The following is a 16,422-nucleotide window of genomic DNA, read 5'->3' as shown; positions in this document are numbered from 1 at the left end:
AGCCAGGGCAGGTATGAGACGCCAGATGCTGGTGATCTCCTCCACTAGCAGAAAACAGAGCGGGGATTAGGAACACGCACAGAAATGACAAGGTTTCTCCCGCCCAGCTACCCCCTCTGTGAAAGGAAGCGGGACACCACAGATAAAACCTCCACAGGAGCCTCCTCTGCTTCAGCACGAGACCAGTCCCTGCCTCCAGCCAGCAGCAGTCCCCACAACACCCCGAGACGATCCTCAGCTCCAGGCACTTCTCTCTGAGCATCTCGTCCTGGCTCCGCAGAGGCGATGCCTACCTGTGACACTGCGGAAGGGACAAATGACCCACGCTGAGCCCGGCCCCGGCCGCTCTTCTCGGTAGAAGGGAGCCGGGACATGGTTGCGGTGGCTGAGCTGACCTGTCCCTGCAGGACTGGGGGTCGCAGTGACAAGGAGGGGGGTTTACACCCCAGCCCTGCCCCAAGAAGGGATGTCGCAGTCACCGCCGTGGTCCCAAAGCGCAGCGGCACAGGGGCCTGTTGCTCGAGGAGCTCCAGGCAGGGCTGCGGGCCCACAGCCCGCGCGGTGCCGCTGCTGCGGGGTCCGTGCGCAGGGAGGTGACCGGTGGGTGTCCTGCATCGCGCCGGGGGCTCCGCTCCGGCCTCCCTGCGAGGGAAGAGATTGGGGGTCACACCAGTGCGTGCCACAGGCGGCTGCTCCGCCCTGCCCCGCACTGGGCCCTGCCCCACACCGGGCCCTGCTCCTGCCCTGCCTCACACCGGGTCCTGTCCCACACTGGGCCCTGCTCCTGTCCTGCCCCACACCGGGCCCTGCCCCACACCGGGCCCTGCTCCTGCCCCACACCGGGCCCTGCCCCACACCGGGCCCTGCTCCGCACTGAGTCCTGCCCAGCCCCACACGTGGACGGGCCCCACGGCGGGCCCGGCGGGGGGGCAGCGGGCGGGGTCCCACCGCCCAGGAAGCGCCACCGGCGCCGGGCGGAGCGAGCGGCCGGACCCGGCCCTGCAGCGCCCCCTGGCGGTCCCGGCGCCACCCCCCGCCACCCCCGCGGGGCTCCCCCGGGTCCTGCCGCCCACCCGCCGCCCCCCGCCGTGCGCGCTCGCCTGCACACGCGTGTGCCAGCGGCCCCTCGGCCTGCACGGCCAGGGGAGCACAGACAGACAGACCAGAGAGAGAGAGACAGACACAGAGAGACAGACAGACACAGACAGACCAGAGAGAGACAGACACAGACACACTCACAATCTCACACACACTCTCACACTCACACTCTCACACACACACATTCTCTCACACTCACACACACACTCTCACACACACACACACACATTCTCTCACACACACTCTCACACAGACGCTCCGCCGCTGGGAGGCGGGGCCAAGGTTGGGGTGGAGTCTCTGGGGGCGGGGTCACGGCGCAGGGGGCGGGGTCCCGCGCAGGGGGCGGGGTCACGGCGCAGGGCCGGGCCGTGCCGGGGGAGGGGCCCGCGGGCGCCGCGCGCTGACTCCGTCTCCGGGCGCCGCCGCCGTTTCCGAGTAAACACCGCGGGCGGGGGCCGCCCCCCGCCCCCCGCCATGGCCGGCCGCGGCGCCTTCCCGCTCAGCCCGCTGCCCCCCGCCGCCGCCCCGCCGCCCCCGGGGCCCGGCCCAGCCATCCTGCGGGGCCCCAGCCCGGCTCCGGCCGCTGCCGCCGCCCCGGGCTACCGCCCCATGGGCCCGGCCGCCGCGCAGTACCAGGTGAGGGGCCTCGGGGTGAGGGGGGGGGGTGAGGGGGGGGGGGGCGCGGAGGCCCGCTCGGGGCCGCCGGGGGGTGGAGGGCGCTGGGCCGGCCGTTGGGGCCTTCCCCGCTCCTGCGGGCCCGCGGCGGGCCGGGGCAGCGGCCGCTCCCGCCATCTCCCCGGGAGCCCAGCACCCCCCGCACCGCCGCCGGGGGGGACGTTACTTTCCTGCCGTTGTTCGCCGGGACCCCCCCGCGCTCTCCGTTCCCCCCGCGCTCTCGCTTTCCGCCCTCTCCAAAACCCCCATAAAAGTTCCGGCCCCGTCAGCGAGCCCGTCCCCTGGGCCGCGCGGGGCCGGGCCGCGGGCACCGGAGCGGGGGAAGCGTGAGGCACCGGCCCCGCAGCCATTTCCCGGCTCACGGAGCTGCCCTGAAACCTCTTTATCTGCGTCTCGGGCAGAAGCGGAGGTGACCGTTGGGTGCTGCAGGTGATTATCTTTAAGACGCAGCTGATGGTCAGGTGATGGCCAGGCGCTTGCTAACGTTGGGGGAAAGTGAATCTGAACAGGCAGCAGCGCTCAAAGAGCAAAATAATTACTCATTTTCCAGCCTGAACATCTCTTATAAAAAGTATATGCTGACATACAGTGAAGTTTCTGCCTCCCCCTTACACGCGCAGCTTGTCAGCTGGCTCTTGGGCGCGGGGTTGTTATTTTGGTTGGTAGGTTTTGGGTGTAAAGCAGAGTCTTCCAGGCAGGCTTGAAATGGAGGAGCCCAGTTGTGCAACACGTTCTCATCTGCCGCCGATCGCCTTCTCCAGAGCTGCCGCCTTATTTGCATGAAAACTTGAGAAATAAATCAAGCTGAGGGAATTTCCAGCTTGTACGCTTCATTAATAGAAAATGAGGAAATAACTTCCCACTGCAGCCTTAAAAACGCCAAAAAGCCTGCCTCTGAAAACTGAGATGGCGCAGCCGAGGCTGGTCCGAGCGTGAATCGACGGTAACTCGACTCGGAGGCGTTTCAGGCCGAGCGGGCGCTCGAGCGCTTGCCCTGACCTTCCGTGCGGCAGGTTGCAAAATCTAGTTGGGAGCCGCTCGCCGCTGCGGGTAAAGAAGATAACATATGCTTGCTGTTTTCTCCCGCTGCTGACCGTAAAGCTGTGGTGGTGGCAGGTGTTGGGAGCGCGCGGTGATGTACGCAGCGTGGATGTCACCACGGTACCTGGCACCGGCGAGCCAGCACGGGAGTTGGCTGGGTCGGCGGGGCCGGTTGAGCCCCGGGGCTGGTGGCAAGCGCTGTGCCTCGCGTCTGGCCACGAGCGGTGTCTGGCTGGCAGCGTGCTGGCAGAGCTGCGTGGGCATGGGCCAGGGGGTCTGCCCTTTGTTTTGCAATTCCCAAGCTGGGGAAAGCAGCCCCTCCCCGCCCGGTGGCCGTCCCTGCCATACCAGAGGACTTCTCCGCTCCGTTATGCCCTGGCTTAATGAAGAACTTCATTATTTGGGCACTAGGAGACACAACAGGCCTCAGCCATGCCAGCGAGCGCTTAGGAGCTCTTTAATCACTGGATTAATAAACATATGCTCATCCTTTTGACATCCTTGCATGCCTGCTGGTTATTTACTGGCAGCTCAAGCAGGGAATTCAAGAGGATGACTCCTCTTGGGACCGATTTGGGACCCTTTCGGGATCTGATGCTGGAGCAGGAAGGAGAGGATTTTTTCCAGGAGGAGGATGATCAGCTGAGCTGTCGGGCTGCTTGGTGGTGGGTCTGCGGGCAGAGCCCCCATCCCAGTCCCTGTCCCTGTGCTGGCAGCAGCACGGGTGCCAAGGCTGAGTCCCAGCATCCAGGTTGTGCTGGCTGGTGTAAATTCAGAGAGAGGGAACCTTTCTTCTGTTTATTCAGGTGCCAGTTTCAGGCTTAGGAGAGTTTTTTTCCAAAGTTATCGGGTTGACGCTGTGGCAGGGAGCAGGCTTGGCTCTGCGTGGTGGAGATCAGACTGTGATCCGGCTTCAAAGTTACCCTGTGCTGATGCACAGAGGTGGCAAAAAGCAGCATTCGTTAGGTGCCCCATTAAAAGGGTTTATTGGTACTTGCTAGCGAAAAGGGGCCTGGTTTCTGTGGGACAGTCCAAGCAGCTCCTAACCCGGCTCGGTGATCCGTCCCTGGGCGGGCGGCAGTGTGAAGGAAAGCAGAGTCGTGCTTCGTGGAGAAACCCATGGAGGAGCTGGAGCAGTGTGGGCTGCTGGTATGGAGCCAGGTGAAAGATGGGGTGGCCTGGACATGTTGGAGAGGGTGTAGTGTGGTACAGGAGAGATCCACCCAGTCTTCTTGGGAGCAGAGGAAAACAGCGTTCCTGCTCCTCGGGTGATTGGGATTGGCTCAAAGGGGGCCTGGGGACAACAGCCAGGGCTGGAGCTGGACCAGGGAGCTGCACAGAAAGCTGTGATGCTGCTTGGGCTGGGTGACCCCACCCTTCCCAAGGGAGATGGTTTCCAAGGCAGGTTTCATCATAGACTGAGCCTCGACTTAAATGATGATACAAAGCAGATGGACGCTGTCCTCTTGGAACACGAGGGAGGAAGGCAGCAACGGAGACCACGGCACCCTTTGTGTCTCTTGGGGAGATGTGACAGTGAAGTTCCAGGTGGACAACATCTTCAGAACTTGCTGTTGAAGGCCCTCACTCCATCTTCCTCCACAGGACCTTCTCGGGAGCTCTGGGAGCTGTTCCCTGGAAAGTTTAGCACTGCCAGAGGCAGTTGTTTTATGCCAGGCACCTATCTCTGCTCCTCCCGTGTGTGTCTCCACGCTGTGTTAGCAGCTGCTGGAGTTTCTCTTTCAAGCCAGAACCCAACACCTTTGTTCCTTGTTCCTGCTTGCGTTAATGCCCGTGTTATGATTTGAATCCTTGTGACCTTTCCTTTCTCCGACCTGTAACATCTGAGGCTGCAGACGGGCAGGTTTGTCTCGACCCAGACGTCTCTGCTGGTGCTTGAAACGTTGCCAGCACGTGTCCTAAATCTGCTCGGTGCCTTTGCCTGTTGCTTTGCCCTTCTCTCCTTGATTTACTACTTCCTCATATACAGTTTTTAGCCGAGAAGCAATCTGACTCCTGGAGCTCCTCCTGCATCAAAATACAGCAGGTCTTCCAAACGTGACGAGCCGTGTTGGGGCAGTTTGGGGGCTTGTTGGGAGCAAGGAGCTGCGTGAGAGCTTGCAGCGTGCAACAGCACCTCAATAACACCACCACCTCCCGGATGAAGATCTCTGCCAGCATGAACCCAGGCTCTTCCTGGCACCCTCCCAAGAGGGATTTGCTCACAGATAAGACTGAACAAAGAGGGAGGGCTGGGTGGGGGGGGCTCAGTTGGTCCCGATCCATGCAAAGCCCTGGGTTGAGCGGTGGCTTTAGGCAGCCGAGCTCTCCTTGAGACCAGCCTGGCGTGGAGCTCAAATCCTGTTTAAACAGGGTTTGGGTCTGCATCTGTCCTAATGGGAAGCGCTGCTGCCCGGGCATGCGGGGAGGAACTTGCAGGAAGAGCTGGCGTCTGTCCAGGGCTCAGCTCCCAAAGCCCCGGGCAAGGACACATGTGGGTTCTCGTTCCCTGACTGTTAGTATGTACAAAGTTGGATTGCGCCTTTCTGGATGGAACAAACCAGGACGGGCGTCAGGAAGAGCCTTTCCCCTCACTGGGGAGATGCAAGGAAGGGCTGTGGTCTCAGAAGGAAGACCAAGAGGCTCTCGAGCTGTTTTCTGAACTGCTGCTTTTCTTCAAGCTCGCTCTTCAGCCCAACTCCTTCTTGCAGATCCATCCTGCGATTTATTGCTCCTCTTGTTTCTCATTTCTGCTACCAGCCTCCAATTTCTGGCCTGCCCTTCCTCAAGAAGGGGCCTTTGGCAGGCAGAGAGGCTGCTGTCATGCCAATGAACGTCCATCAGGAAGCCTTCCAGCCTCCCATTGGATTCAACTGAAGCTGACTCTCAACAGAGCTCCCCAAACGCAAGTGGCCTGTGCATTGACCTGGGATGAACCGCTAAACCACAGCCAGCCCCATTCGTTCCTTCAGCTTTGGCAGGGAACAGAAACAAGCTGTTTTCTGTCCCGTTTCCAAACAGCTCCGCTCGCTCTCCGCGGGGAAGGCTGGACAAGGTCCAGCTTGTTCCTCAGAGCTGAGCTTGCAAGGTTTGCCCTTTGTCCGCCCCACTGGCAGGGGCGGCGGGGCAGAGAGGGGGGGAATGAGGCGGTACCCGGAGGGGATGGGGCAGCAACGCTGCCCTGGGTGAAGAGGGGCGGACAAGGGTGTTAGACAGGAATGAGCTAAGGAAGGTCTCCTTGGTTTGAGCTGGTGTAATAAAATTTCCTGGATTTAAGCCCTCTTGCATCCTGCTAATTTCCAGGGCTTCCGAACGGGGATGGAGGCAGGCTTCACCCCACTGGGGCCGTAATGCTGCTTCATGGCTTAGCTGGAGATTTAAGGCTGCACCGTGCTTGCGTGAGTTGGGTCTTAGGAGGCTGCAGCCTTCGGCAGGAGGCGAGGGGGGGGAGGCAGTCGCTGGTTGAACACGAGGCAGAGGCAGGCCCTGCTTTGCCAAGAGGCTTCTCCATTAGCACTTTGCAAATCTTGAGGGGAAACTGAGGGGAAAAATAATCCACATGGAGGATTCTGCCTTCCCTTTTTTTGTTCATCCAAGTGGTCAGATGCGAGTCCCTGGTGGGCTGGAGCTCACCCCCCCCGGCAGCTTAGCTGTGGCTGATGGTTCTCAAATGTTTGTGGAGGTGACGTTAAAGTCTTAAGTATGACAGATCCGTTCATCCTTGCGCTGAATCTCTCCCTGCCGACAGAATTGTCTCTGCTTCTTGCAACCGAGCAGTCTCTCGCCCTCCAAAGAGCAGATGGACACGTGGGAGACCTTGCACAAGGTGTTCCTGCTGAAGTCGAGCTGTCAAAGACTGACTTCAGCCAGCCTTCAAATCTCGTTTCAGGGATAGATCAGAAATGTGACCCCCGTGGAGTGGCAGAGGGAGGTAGGAGATACCTCAGGGCACGATGGTGGTGAGAGCTGCCCTGGCTGGAGGATGGGAGCTGGTCATGACACCACCTCTTAGTCCAGGCAGGCTGCTGACAGCGGTTCTGCTGTTGGCGCGTGCAGGGGAGGGGTTGCATTGTCATACACTGTCATGTAGGGAACCTCCCTGACCTTCAGACCAGTTTCCCTGTGACACTGATCTCTGTCTCCTGTGTGGGCTTGAGAAACACCCAGGGGCAGAGGTTTCCCCAAAAGCCATCTGTCTTCTCCACACTCCAGTGGCTCTCGGGAGCTGCAGGTGACTGTTTGCAGCCTCAGCACTACACAGCTTTTCTTGGGGCTCCCGAATTTCTGATGAAAAGTTTTGCAGCTTCTTCTCATGGCTTATCTGTTCTCCAGAAGCCCTTGCAGGTGAGTCAGCACAGTTGTGGGAGCACAGTCCTTCTGTAGCCACGCTGTACTGGCAAACAGTATTTACTCTGTCCCTGTGTGTTTTAATTTTATAAAGGGTGTGGATCTTGGTGCTGCCTCTCCTCCCAGCCCTGCCATGGAGGATTTCTTGATAAACCTGGAGAAACTGGGTTCTTGCCTTGTGATTCTTGGCAAAAGAGGAGGTGCTGCTGGCTGCGGTCGGCTCTTGGCGATGTCTGTGCAGTCCTGCTTGTCACGAGGAATTGCGCAAACGTGGCCGATCAAAAGGAGAGAAACATCTGGGGGCTGTTAGGAGGAAGAAGCAGACTCCTGCCTTGTAGCAAGGGCAGGTTAGTGAGCCCAGGCTCTGGAGATGCTGCTTCAAAGGAAGGCTGGGCAAACGTGGAGGCAGTATTTGGTTGTGTAACGGGCTCAGCTCACTCTTTGTCTGTGTGTTTTTGAATTTTGACGTGTGGCACTAATCCTGCGGCCTGCTGCTGCTTGACTTTCCAGCCGCAATGCGCTTCTCCACGCAGCGCTTGGGATGTTTTCAGGATCTCCCACTTGTGGAGACACCTGTGGCCTTGGGCTCCGGAGTGGGAGCAACTCAAGCTCTTGGTTTTGTGTTTACCAGCTTTTCAGGGAGGAGGTGAGTGTGTTTTGGCTCCAGCTGCCATCAAACCAACCCCCCTGGTACAGCTCTGAGCCTGCCTGTAAAAGCTGCAAAGGTGGTCTTGTGCTTCCAGCTCGCCCCTGCCTGGGGTTTGCACTGAAATTAATGCCCATATGCAGATAAGCTTGTAAGTTCATGGTGTTGCCTTGCTGGGCTCTTTTGGGATAACGAGGTGGCTTCGTTAGCACTCTTCCATGGCATGGCCGTGTGCCCTGGCAGGGTGGTGGGAGGGGGGCTGTGGGGGATGTCCTGGCACGTTGAGGAGCCTGCGGCAGGGGAGAAATGTTGCTCTGCTGGCTTGGTGGCTCTCCCAGCCTCCAATCTTGGCAACAGGGAGCTTGAGGATCAAAGGATCCCGGGAGGCTGTTGGCTCGGCTGGCCGGTGAAGCAGGCTGGGGCACGTAGGGGCAGCCAGCGGGTTGTGGGGTGCTGTGACCCATTGCCGAGGGCCCTGGGGGGATGCGTGGGGACATAGACCTGGTGGCACCTGCGAGCCAGCAGAGTGGGTGGTAGCTTGCAAACCACTCTGCTCCAAGGGATGCAGAGGGGCTGTGAGTGCTGCCCTGGGTTGGGACCCCTTGCAGGAGTGGTTAGGTGTTGCTTTGTGGCTTGTAAATGCCCTTTCTGGGCCCCTGAAGGGGGAAGGATGGGAGCTGGTGTGCTGGCAGGGGATGAGCTCTTGCCTCCATCCCCTGCACTCGGCTGCCTGCCTGCCTGCCAGCCTCAGGACCGGTGCCGGTAGGAAGTGGGATTGCCCCGCTCCCCTCCCAGGCCTTGTGCCTGCCAGCACTGCTGCTTTCCGGAGAGGAACCCACGGCACAGCCCACGCCGCAGCCCCTGCTGTCCCCAGGGTGAAGCCGATGACCCTCGTGATGGGGCCTCGTGATGCTCCAGGTCCTGCTGCGTGCTGGTGGCTCAGGGCCACGCGTGGCTTCGGCTTTGTGCCGGCTGGCAGCCCCGGGCTTCCCCTGCGGTCAGTGGCTTCTGCTCGTCCTGGTTCTGCTTTTTTGTCACTCTTCCTGCAGCAAGGAAGGCTGCAGCTCCTGATGTCCTTCCCTCCTCCCTGCCCTGCCCCTCGCCTGCACCTCGGGGTATGGCCTTGGGAATGTCTCCCGGGGAAAAAGCAAGGGGGAAAAAGCAAGGGGGAAAAAGCGAGAGGGCGGATGGCATCTGCTGGCCCCCAGCAAAGTTCAAGCCCCCTCGCAGGGCAGTGTTTAACACTCACACTTTCTCCTTTTCCCCACTAGCGCCCCGGGATGCCGCCTGGCAGCCGGATGCCCATGGCAGGGCTGCAGGTGGGACCACCAGGAGCCCCCCCGTACGGAGCAGCCTCCCCGATGAGACCCGGCCTGCCGCAGTCCATGATGGACCCCTTCAGGAAGCGCCTGCTGACCCCCCAGGCGCAGCCACCGCTGGCCACCCAGAGGAGAGGGTAAGGGGCCGGCACCCTCCCGCGACAGGACGGGCGCCCGCGGCAGGCTGGAGGCGGACGGTTTGACCCGCTGGGTCCTGGTTGCGCTTCGCCGCAGACGCCTGCAGCTCCCTGCCCTGCTGCAGAGGGGCGAGCTGGGGGCAGAGATCGCTCAGCTTGCAGCTTCCCCGCGCTCTGAGCTCCATGCCCATAACTGAAAAGCCTCATCGCACGGATTTGTGCTTGCCAGAGACCCCAGCACCAGCTCCTCAGGGTCTTTCCCCTTCTCACGGGGGTTCGTGCTGGCTCTGGCAGGCTCAGACATGAAGCGGGGCACGGGGGTGGCAGGTTGTAGAGACACTTCCCGGAGCTGTGGTCTCAGTAGGATGGTTTGTGGGGCTGGTCTCATCGAGCCGTGGGGCTCTGCCAGCAGCTCCTTGCTTGTTTACAATGCTGCTAATCCCTTTACTCTGGAAGCTGTTTCTCAGGGCAGGGTCCCTTGGCCCCAGTGGACGCTCAGGTCCCGTTCCCTGCCCTGGCTGTGTGGCAGGGCTCGCTTGGCTCCGTGATCCCTCCGCAGGGCATCACAGCCCCTGCGCAGCAGCTGCGCATCCGTTCGGTGCCCCAGAGCCAGCTGGGGATTAAGGACAAGGGGCAGCTTGCCACCGAGCAAGGACGTCAGTGGCCAGATAAGGCTGCGGCTCCGCTCCCGGGGGCAGGCTGCGTGGGATCAGCCATGCTCGGCTGGTCGAGCATCCCTGCTCCCGGCTGGCTGCGGATCAAGGGATCGGGAACTGCCAGTTGCTAATGGGGTGGCCAAACCCTGCAGGGCAGGAAGCATTTAATACAGCAAGAAGAGCTCAGAGAAGCGCTCTGACCCCCCCTTAGCTAGGGCTGCCCTCCAGAGGTGTCCTCCTGCTCGAGCAGCCCTGGGGCAGCCGCTGTACCTTGGACACCTCATGACGGCAGCACGGACGCCCACGTTTGCTGCCCTGCTGCTTCACATGCTGCCAAGGGAAAGGGACTTCCCTTTGCCTGCTGGACTCTGCCCCAGCTCTTACATGTGCAGCGAATGGGAGGAGAGTGTTTTCCCATTTATCCAGGCATTGATTGTGAATTTAATGGGGCATCAGGGTGGGCTCAGGGTGACGGGGGGGGGGGCAGGAGCCTGCAGCATGAAGTGGGGGAGGAGAGCCCAGGGCCCTGTGGTCTGACAGGGTATTACAAGCTCGGAGAGAGCTAAAATGGCTCTTGAGCGAGGCTGCAGCCATGCTGTGGCTCTCGAGGCCTCTCTGCTTCCTCTGCCCATGGTGATTTCAGCCCCACTGTGGCAAGGTTGGTTTGGTTTGAGCTGTTTCGAAGTGAGCTCCTGGAACTGAGCTTTGGTTTGTAGCACTGGGAGAATTTGATGGCCACTTCATTCCTGAATTTCCTCTCTGGCTGTCCTGCAGCCGCAGCTGTGCCTTGTACTACCTTCTCCTTGCTCCTGCCCTGCAGCACCTTTAGCGAGCAGCAGCAGTGAAGCAAGCTGAAGCCAGGGACTGGATTTTCTTCCCTGGTGATAGGCTGTAGACATCCAACACCTTCCCCCCTGGAGTCATCTTGGCTTGCCCACAGGGATATATTCTCTTACTCATTTGCTTTCCGGCACTGATCCAAGGTCTTGTGGTCTAGATGCTCCTACAGCCTTTCTTTGCTCCCCTCCTGCGAGTCCAAAGTCCCTGTCACACAGAGCAGCCCCAAAGGGGACCTGCCCCCCTAGACCTGTTCACTGCAGCAGGAGCCTTGAGCATGCAGCAGCTTCCCACTGGGCAGGCAGCAAGATGTCCTGTGAGAGCTGCAGTGTTGCTTTTTTTTGCCTGTCTCTGTGCTTTTTTCAGGGTGAAGAGGAGGAAGATGGCTGACAAGGTTCTGCCGCAGAGGGTGAGTGCTGCCTCGGTGTGTGGGGAAGGAGCTGAGCTGCTGGGGGGAGGTGGTGCATCCGTGCTGCCTTTCCAGGGCAGCTGGGGTGATGAGGTCCCTACAAGGAGGAGGATCTCACTGGGCCACATCCTGCTCGCTGGGGATTGCTGCTCAGTCCCAAGCTGACCGGGAAGATTTCTGTCTCTTCCTTGGGGGCGGCAGGAGGTTTGGGATGTGCATAAGTTGGACAAGAAAGACTTTGAGCAAGCAAGGAGGAACAGTGGCTTGGGGTGGGGACCCCAAGAGAGGACCCTAAGCCTCTCCTGGGAGGTCCCTCTTGACAGTCCAGGGTTAAATTACCCGCCTGTGACACGAGGCAGGCTGCTGGGCACAGTGACTGAGGTCTGCAGTACAGCTCTGTGACTTGGGGAGAGCTTTGCAGGGCTGTAGCCTTTGTTTAAAATGACAAATTGATGCTGTTGTGCTGGACTCGTCCCTCGGTGACTCCTTGGCGTGTCAGCCCAACACCAGTAGTGTTGCTGGGGCTGGTGGGGGGGGGATGCAGCCCCACCCCAGCACGGATCACTGCTGTTTGACAGATCCGGGAACTGGTCCCAGAATCCCAGGCCTACATGGACCTCCTCGCCTTTGAGCGCAAGCTGGACCAAACCATCGCTCGGAAGAGGATGGAGATTCAGGAGGCCATTAAGAAGCCGCTGACGGTACGTGGCAGCCCTGGCTGGGAGGGCGAGCAGATGGGTGGGGTGGGGAGCTATGAAGTGGGTGGTGCTGTGGGTGCTGGCAGTCACCCTCTCACCCTGAGCATCCCCCCCCCTCTGTTTCCCTATTCCACAGCAAAAGCGGAAGCTGAGGATTTACATCTCCAACACTTTCACCCCAGCCAAAGAAGAAGGGGAGGGTGGCGAGCGCGTGGCCTCCTGGGAGCTACGTGTGGAGGGCAAACTGCTGGAGGACGTAAGGATACGGGCTGGGATGAGCTGGTGCTCGGAGCTGAGGGCTGGGCGGGGGGGGGACATGGCTCTCTGCTCGCTGGGTGCTGGCAGCCGTGTTGGGGCTGGGGCCCTCCCTGGCTGGTGGGGTCAGGCCAAGTCTGTCCGCTCTGTTTTGCAGCCGAGCAAGCAGAAGAGGAAGTTCTCCTCCTTTTTCAAGAGCCTCGTCATCGAGCTGGACAAAGAGCTGTACGGGCCAGACAACCATCTGGTGGAGGTGAGACGGGAGGCTGGCGGCGGCGCTGCGGGGCTGGCTCTGCACCCCGGGCAGGGTGGGGGGAGCCGTTAGCCCAGCGGGGACGGGGGGGTGGCCCTGCCCCTTACCCTGTGGGTGCTTGGCTCCCCAGCCCAGTGCCTGTCCTGCTGCCAGCGGGGGCTGAGCGAGGGGCTGTTGGGTGCTGCGGAGCGGTGCCAAGCCCTGCCTGGGGTTCCACACTGCCACGCTTTCCAGGCTCAAGTTTACAGCTGTGTTTTCTTCCCTGGCTGGTGTGATGTCTCCTGGCAGCGACTGCTGCCTGCTCAGCTCTTAACCCCCTCACATCCACAAGTACACAGCTGGAGCTGAGAGGTGTGGGGCTGCAGCGAGGACGTAGCTCTGAGGCGCAGCTTGGGCAGTCCCGGGTCCCACAGATTTGCAAAAGTGAGGCCCGGGATGGGTGGTGCTGCCACAGAAAGGCTCATCTCTACATCCCAGCGCCGGGTGGGAAGAGGGGTCTGCCCTGCTGCCTGGCAGGAAGGTCCTCGGGGAGATTAAGCACTGCCTGTGAGTGGGATCAGACCTTTTTGGGTGCTCCTGCCAGGAGCAGGCTTTCCCTGCACCCACCTCATGCTTTTCCCCCTGGGAAATGTTTATTTCTGTGGTGGGGGTGAATCCCCTTCACATACAGGATGGTTTGTGCACAGCTCCGATGCGCATCCCCCACAGTGGCTGAGACCGGATTGATCCCGCAGTGACTCCAGGAGCTGTTTGAGCTCTTCACATCAACTGCTCAGGGCTGTAAACTCCCCCAGCCCATCCAAACTCCCTCTGCGCTGAGCACATCAACCTGTATCCGTTGGACTGGGTGGGCTCTCGGCTGAAGCCCCCCAGGGTCAGACTCCCAGGGCCTGCCCGGGGTGGGGTCCAGGCTCTCTGCCTCTGTCAGACCCCCGCACTACACCTGAGCACCGGCGCTCTCTGCGCCTGGCTGCAGACACAAAATCACGGTCCTGGAGCTGACTGGTGTCCCCTTGGTGTCTCGTAGTGGCACCGGCTGCCCACAACCCAGGAGACTGACGGCTTCCAAGTGAAGCGTCCCGGCGACGTCAATGTGAAATGCACTCTGCTGCTCATGCTGGATCACCAGGTAGGTGCCCTGGGGCCACGCGGGTGCTGGCCGTGCCCTTCCTCCAGCACTGTATGGGGCAGTCTGAGGGGGGACAATGGGCCTGAGCTGGGGCAGGGCCTTGTATGAGGCTGTTGGGGGGCTGTGGGGGTAGAAAGGAGCACCGAGAGCTCCAGACACGGACCTCACAGCCTGTGGTGACGCAAGGACGCTGCGCTCAGAGGAGGGGCCCTTCCGAGGGCCAGGCAGACCCCCTTCATTCACCCTCCGTGTCCCTGCAGCCACCACAGTACAAACTGGACCCTCGCCTGGCTCGCCTGCTCGGGGTGCACACCCAGACCCGCGCCAGCATCATGCAGGCGCTCTGGCTCTACATCAAACACAACAAGCTGCAGGACAGTCACGAGAAGGAGTACATCAACTGCAACCGCTACTTCCGCCAGGTCAGCCCTTGCCCTGCGGCGCCAGCACGCTTTGCTGGGAGCAGAGCGCCCTTCCCGTCCCCAGGAAGGCCAGAAAAAGCATCTTTTCTGCCTCGCAACACGCTCCAGACTGCCCAGGCTCAATTTATGCCCCTTCCCCAGGCCCTGGCTTACATCCATCAACTTGCCATGCACAAACCAGGGCTGGGGGGTTTCCCCGCCTCCTGCCTGGCCCTTTGTGACGGGTGGAAGGAGGCCCTGCCACAGGCAGCAACTGCTCTGCTTTGCCCCTCCAGATCTTTAACTGCGTCCGCATGCGCTTCTCTGAGATCCCCATGAAGCTGGCGGGGCTCCTGCAGCACCCAGACCCCATCATCATCAACCACACCATCAGGTAGGGGAGAGGGCAGAACCTGCAGGGGCTGGGAGGGCTCCAGCCCAAAGCAGCAGCGAGCACAAATCACCTGGGAGGGGGAGAATCAAGCAAATAAATTTGGGGGGTTCTTGGGGCAGTCAGCAGGGTGCTCGTGTGGCTGTTGGGGGAGTCCACCACCCCTACAGCAGGGTGGAGCTGAGGATGTCTTCCCCCCCCCCCCCAACACCCTGTTGTTCGTTGCCCCCCGCCCCTGCCCCAAACACCCTGGTGTTCCCCCCCACAGCGTGGACCCCAATGACCAGAAGAAGACTGCCTGCTATGACATCGATGTGGAGGTGGACGATCCCCTGAAAGCTCAGATGAGCAACTTCCTGGCTTCCACCACCAACCAGCAGGAGATCGCCTCCCTGGATGCCAAGGTGGGGGGACCCCTGCGAGTGGGGGGGGGGGGCTGCCCTGCCCGCAGCGGGGGCTCAGCCAGGGTGGCACTTAGAGGCTGCACCACAGGGCTGGGGGGAGCTTGGTGTCCTGTTCTGGGGACACACACACACACACACACACAGAGCTGCCTCTCACCCCTCATCATCTCCTTAGATTCATGAGACCATCGAATCCATCAACCAGCTGAAGACGCAGCGTGATTTCATGCTGAGCTTCAGCAACAACCCGCAGGATTTCATCCAGGAGTGGATCAAATCCCAGAGGAGGGACCTCAAGGTAAAACCCTGGGGCTGGGCAGAGCAAGGGGCGGCAGGGGGAAGGGGAGTGTCTGACCTCGGCCCTCACCCCGTGTCTTACTCAGATCATAACGGACGTGATCGGGAACCCCGAGGAGGAGCGGCGGGCCGAGTTCTACCAGCAGCCCTGGGCGCAGGAGGCTGTGGGCAGACACATCTTTGCCAAGGTGGGCTCCGGGCCATGCCCGTGGGGTGCTGCAGCGCATTGGGATGGTGCAGGGGGGGTCCTTGGGGCCACCCCTCTCCCTGCCTGAGTGCCTTCGTCTCCTCCAGGTCCAGCAGCGTCGGCAGGAACTGGAACAAGTGCTCGGGATCCGCCTGACCTAAGGGGCTGGCGGGGGCTCGGGAGCTCCTTCTCCTCTCCCTGCCTCCTGAGCCTGATGGTACTTCTTACTGGAATCGAATACAGCACTTGCACAAACCCGACGTGCCTGGAGGGATTCGGAGCCACTAGCACCCCTGGGCTCCCCTCGGCCGGGAAGCTCTAGCCCCAGGCAGAGCACAGCGGAGGGTCCCCCGGTTCCCCCCCCCTCCCCTTCTGCTGCGTTAACGCATCCTGCTTTTGCATCGTGCCGTTTGCCTCTTCCCCCTGCCCCAGCACTGACCCCAGCCCTGCTGCTCGCTCCCCTCCTCTGGCCAAAAGCCCTCCTGGAGTTGCTGCCCAGCAGGGAAAAGCTGCCTGTGCTGCCCGGGAGCCGCTGCCTGCCCTCCCTGAGCCCAGCCGCCGCGCAGGCAGGCCCGGCCCTGCCCCTCTTCAACCAAAGTTTTGTCATTCCAAATGCCAGCCCCCCCCCCAATCCCCGCTGGTGCCCGACGTTTTGCACTATTTTTGTGAACAGGTTTTATAAAAAAAGGAAGCGTTTTGTACAGTGGGTTTGTATTTGATTAATATATTGAGTTCCTCTTACTGCACTCATTGCCTCAATCTATGCAGTGGTTCGTGGTGTTCTCAGAGGGCGGCTTGGCCCAAACTCTTCTTTTTATACGTAACCAAGTTTTTTAGCGTTAAGTTTTTGACAATCAGTTGATTACTCCACCCTCCCCTGCTGTTTTACATAATTAGCGACTCATTGTGACTGATACGAGGTCTCAGGGGGGCAGAGGGGGTAGCTCTGCCCCTGGGAGCCTGCAGGCAGCGGGGCTCTGAGCATGCCGCACCAGTCAGCGGGGCACCGAGAGAACTGGAGATACTGGGGAGGGAGGGGACCACAGCGCTGGGGCTGGGGCCACCACCGCTGAGGTGCCTTAACCCCGCTGACCCCCTGCCCACAGGCTCCTCGTGGCCTGGCTGGAGCTGCTCTGCCTCTCCGGGCGGTCACAGGCAGAGGGGAGGGGGGCGTTTACATATTCCCAGGGTGTACGGCTCAGGGGTGCCTGCTCTGCCTCTTGTGTAACCATTTTTTGTCTA

At 60.8% G+C, this 16,422-nt stretch overlaps 1 protein-coding gene across 1 annotated transcript; it reads left to right on the top strand.

The window, feature by feature from the left end:
* Nucleotides 1-1,560: 1,560 nt before the first annotated feature.
* SMARCD2 (SWI/SNF related BAF chromatin remodeling complex subunit D2) lies at nt 1,561-15,926 on the top strand. Its single transcript, XM_074849811.1, has 13 exons — nt 1,561-1,734; nt 9,079-9,263; nt 11,123-11,165; nt 11,744-11,866; nt 12,000-12,119; nt 12,276-12,371; nt 13,399-13,500; nt 13,761-13,922; nt 14,198-14,295; nt 14,561-14,696; nt 14,872-14,994; nt 15,080-15,181; nt 15,288-15,926. The coding sequence occupies exons 1-13, from the start codon at nt 1,573-1,575 to the stop codon at nt 15,339-15,341; spliced, it is 1,506 nt and encodes a 501-aa protein (XP_074705912.1). The 5' UTR covers nt 1,561-1,572; the 3' UTR covers nt 15,342-15,926.
* The last annotated feature ends 496 nt before the right edge of the window (nt 15,927-16,422 follow it).

Source organism: Strix aluco, chromosome 24 (genome assembly GCF_031877795.1).
Source record: "Strix aluco isolate bStrAlu1 chromosome 24, bStrAlu1.hap1, whole genome shotgun sequence".
Taxonomy (NCBI): domain Eukaryota; kingdom Metazoa; phylum Chordata; class Aves; order Strigiformes; family Strigidae; genus Strix; species Strix aluco.
Note: the sequence above shows the minus strand (reverse complement) of the source record. Positions and strands in the feature narration are given on the sequence as shown.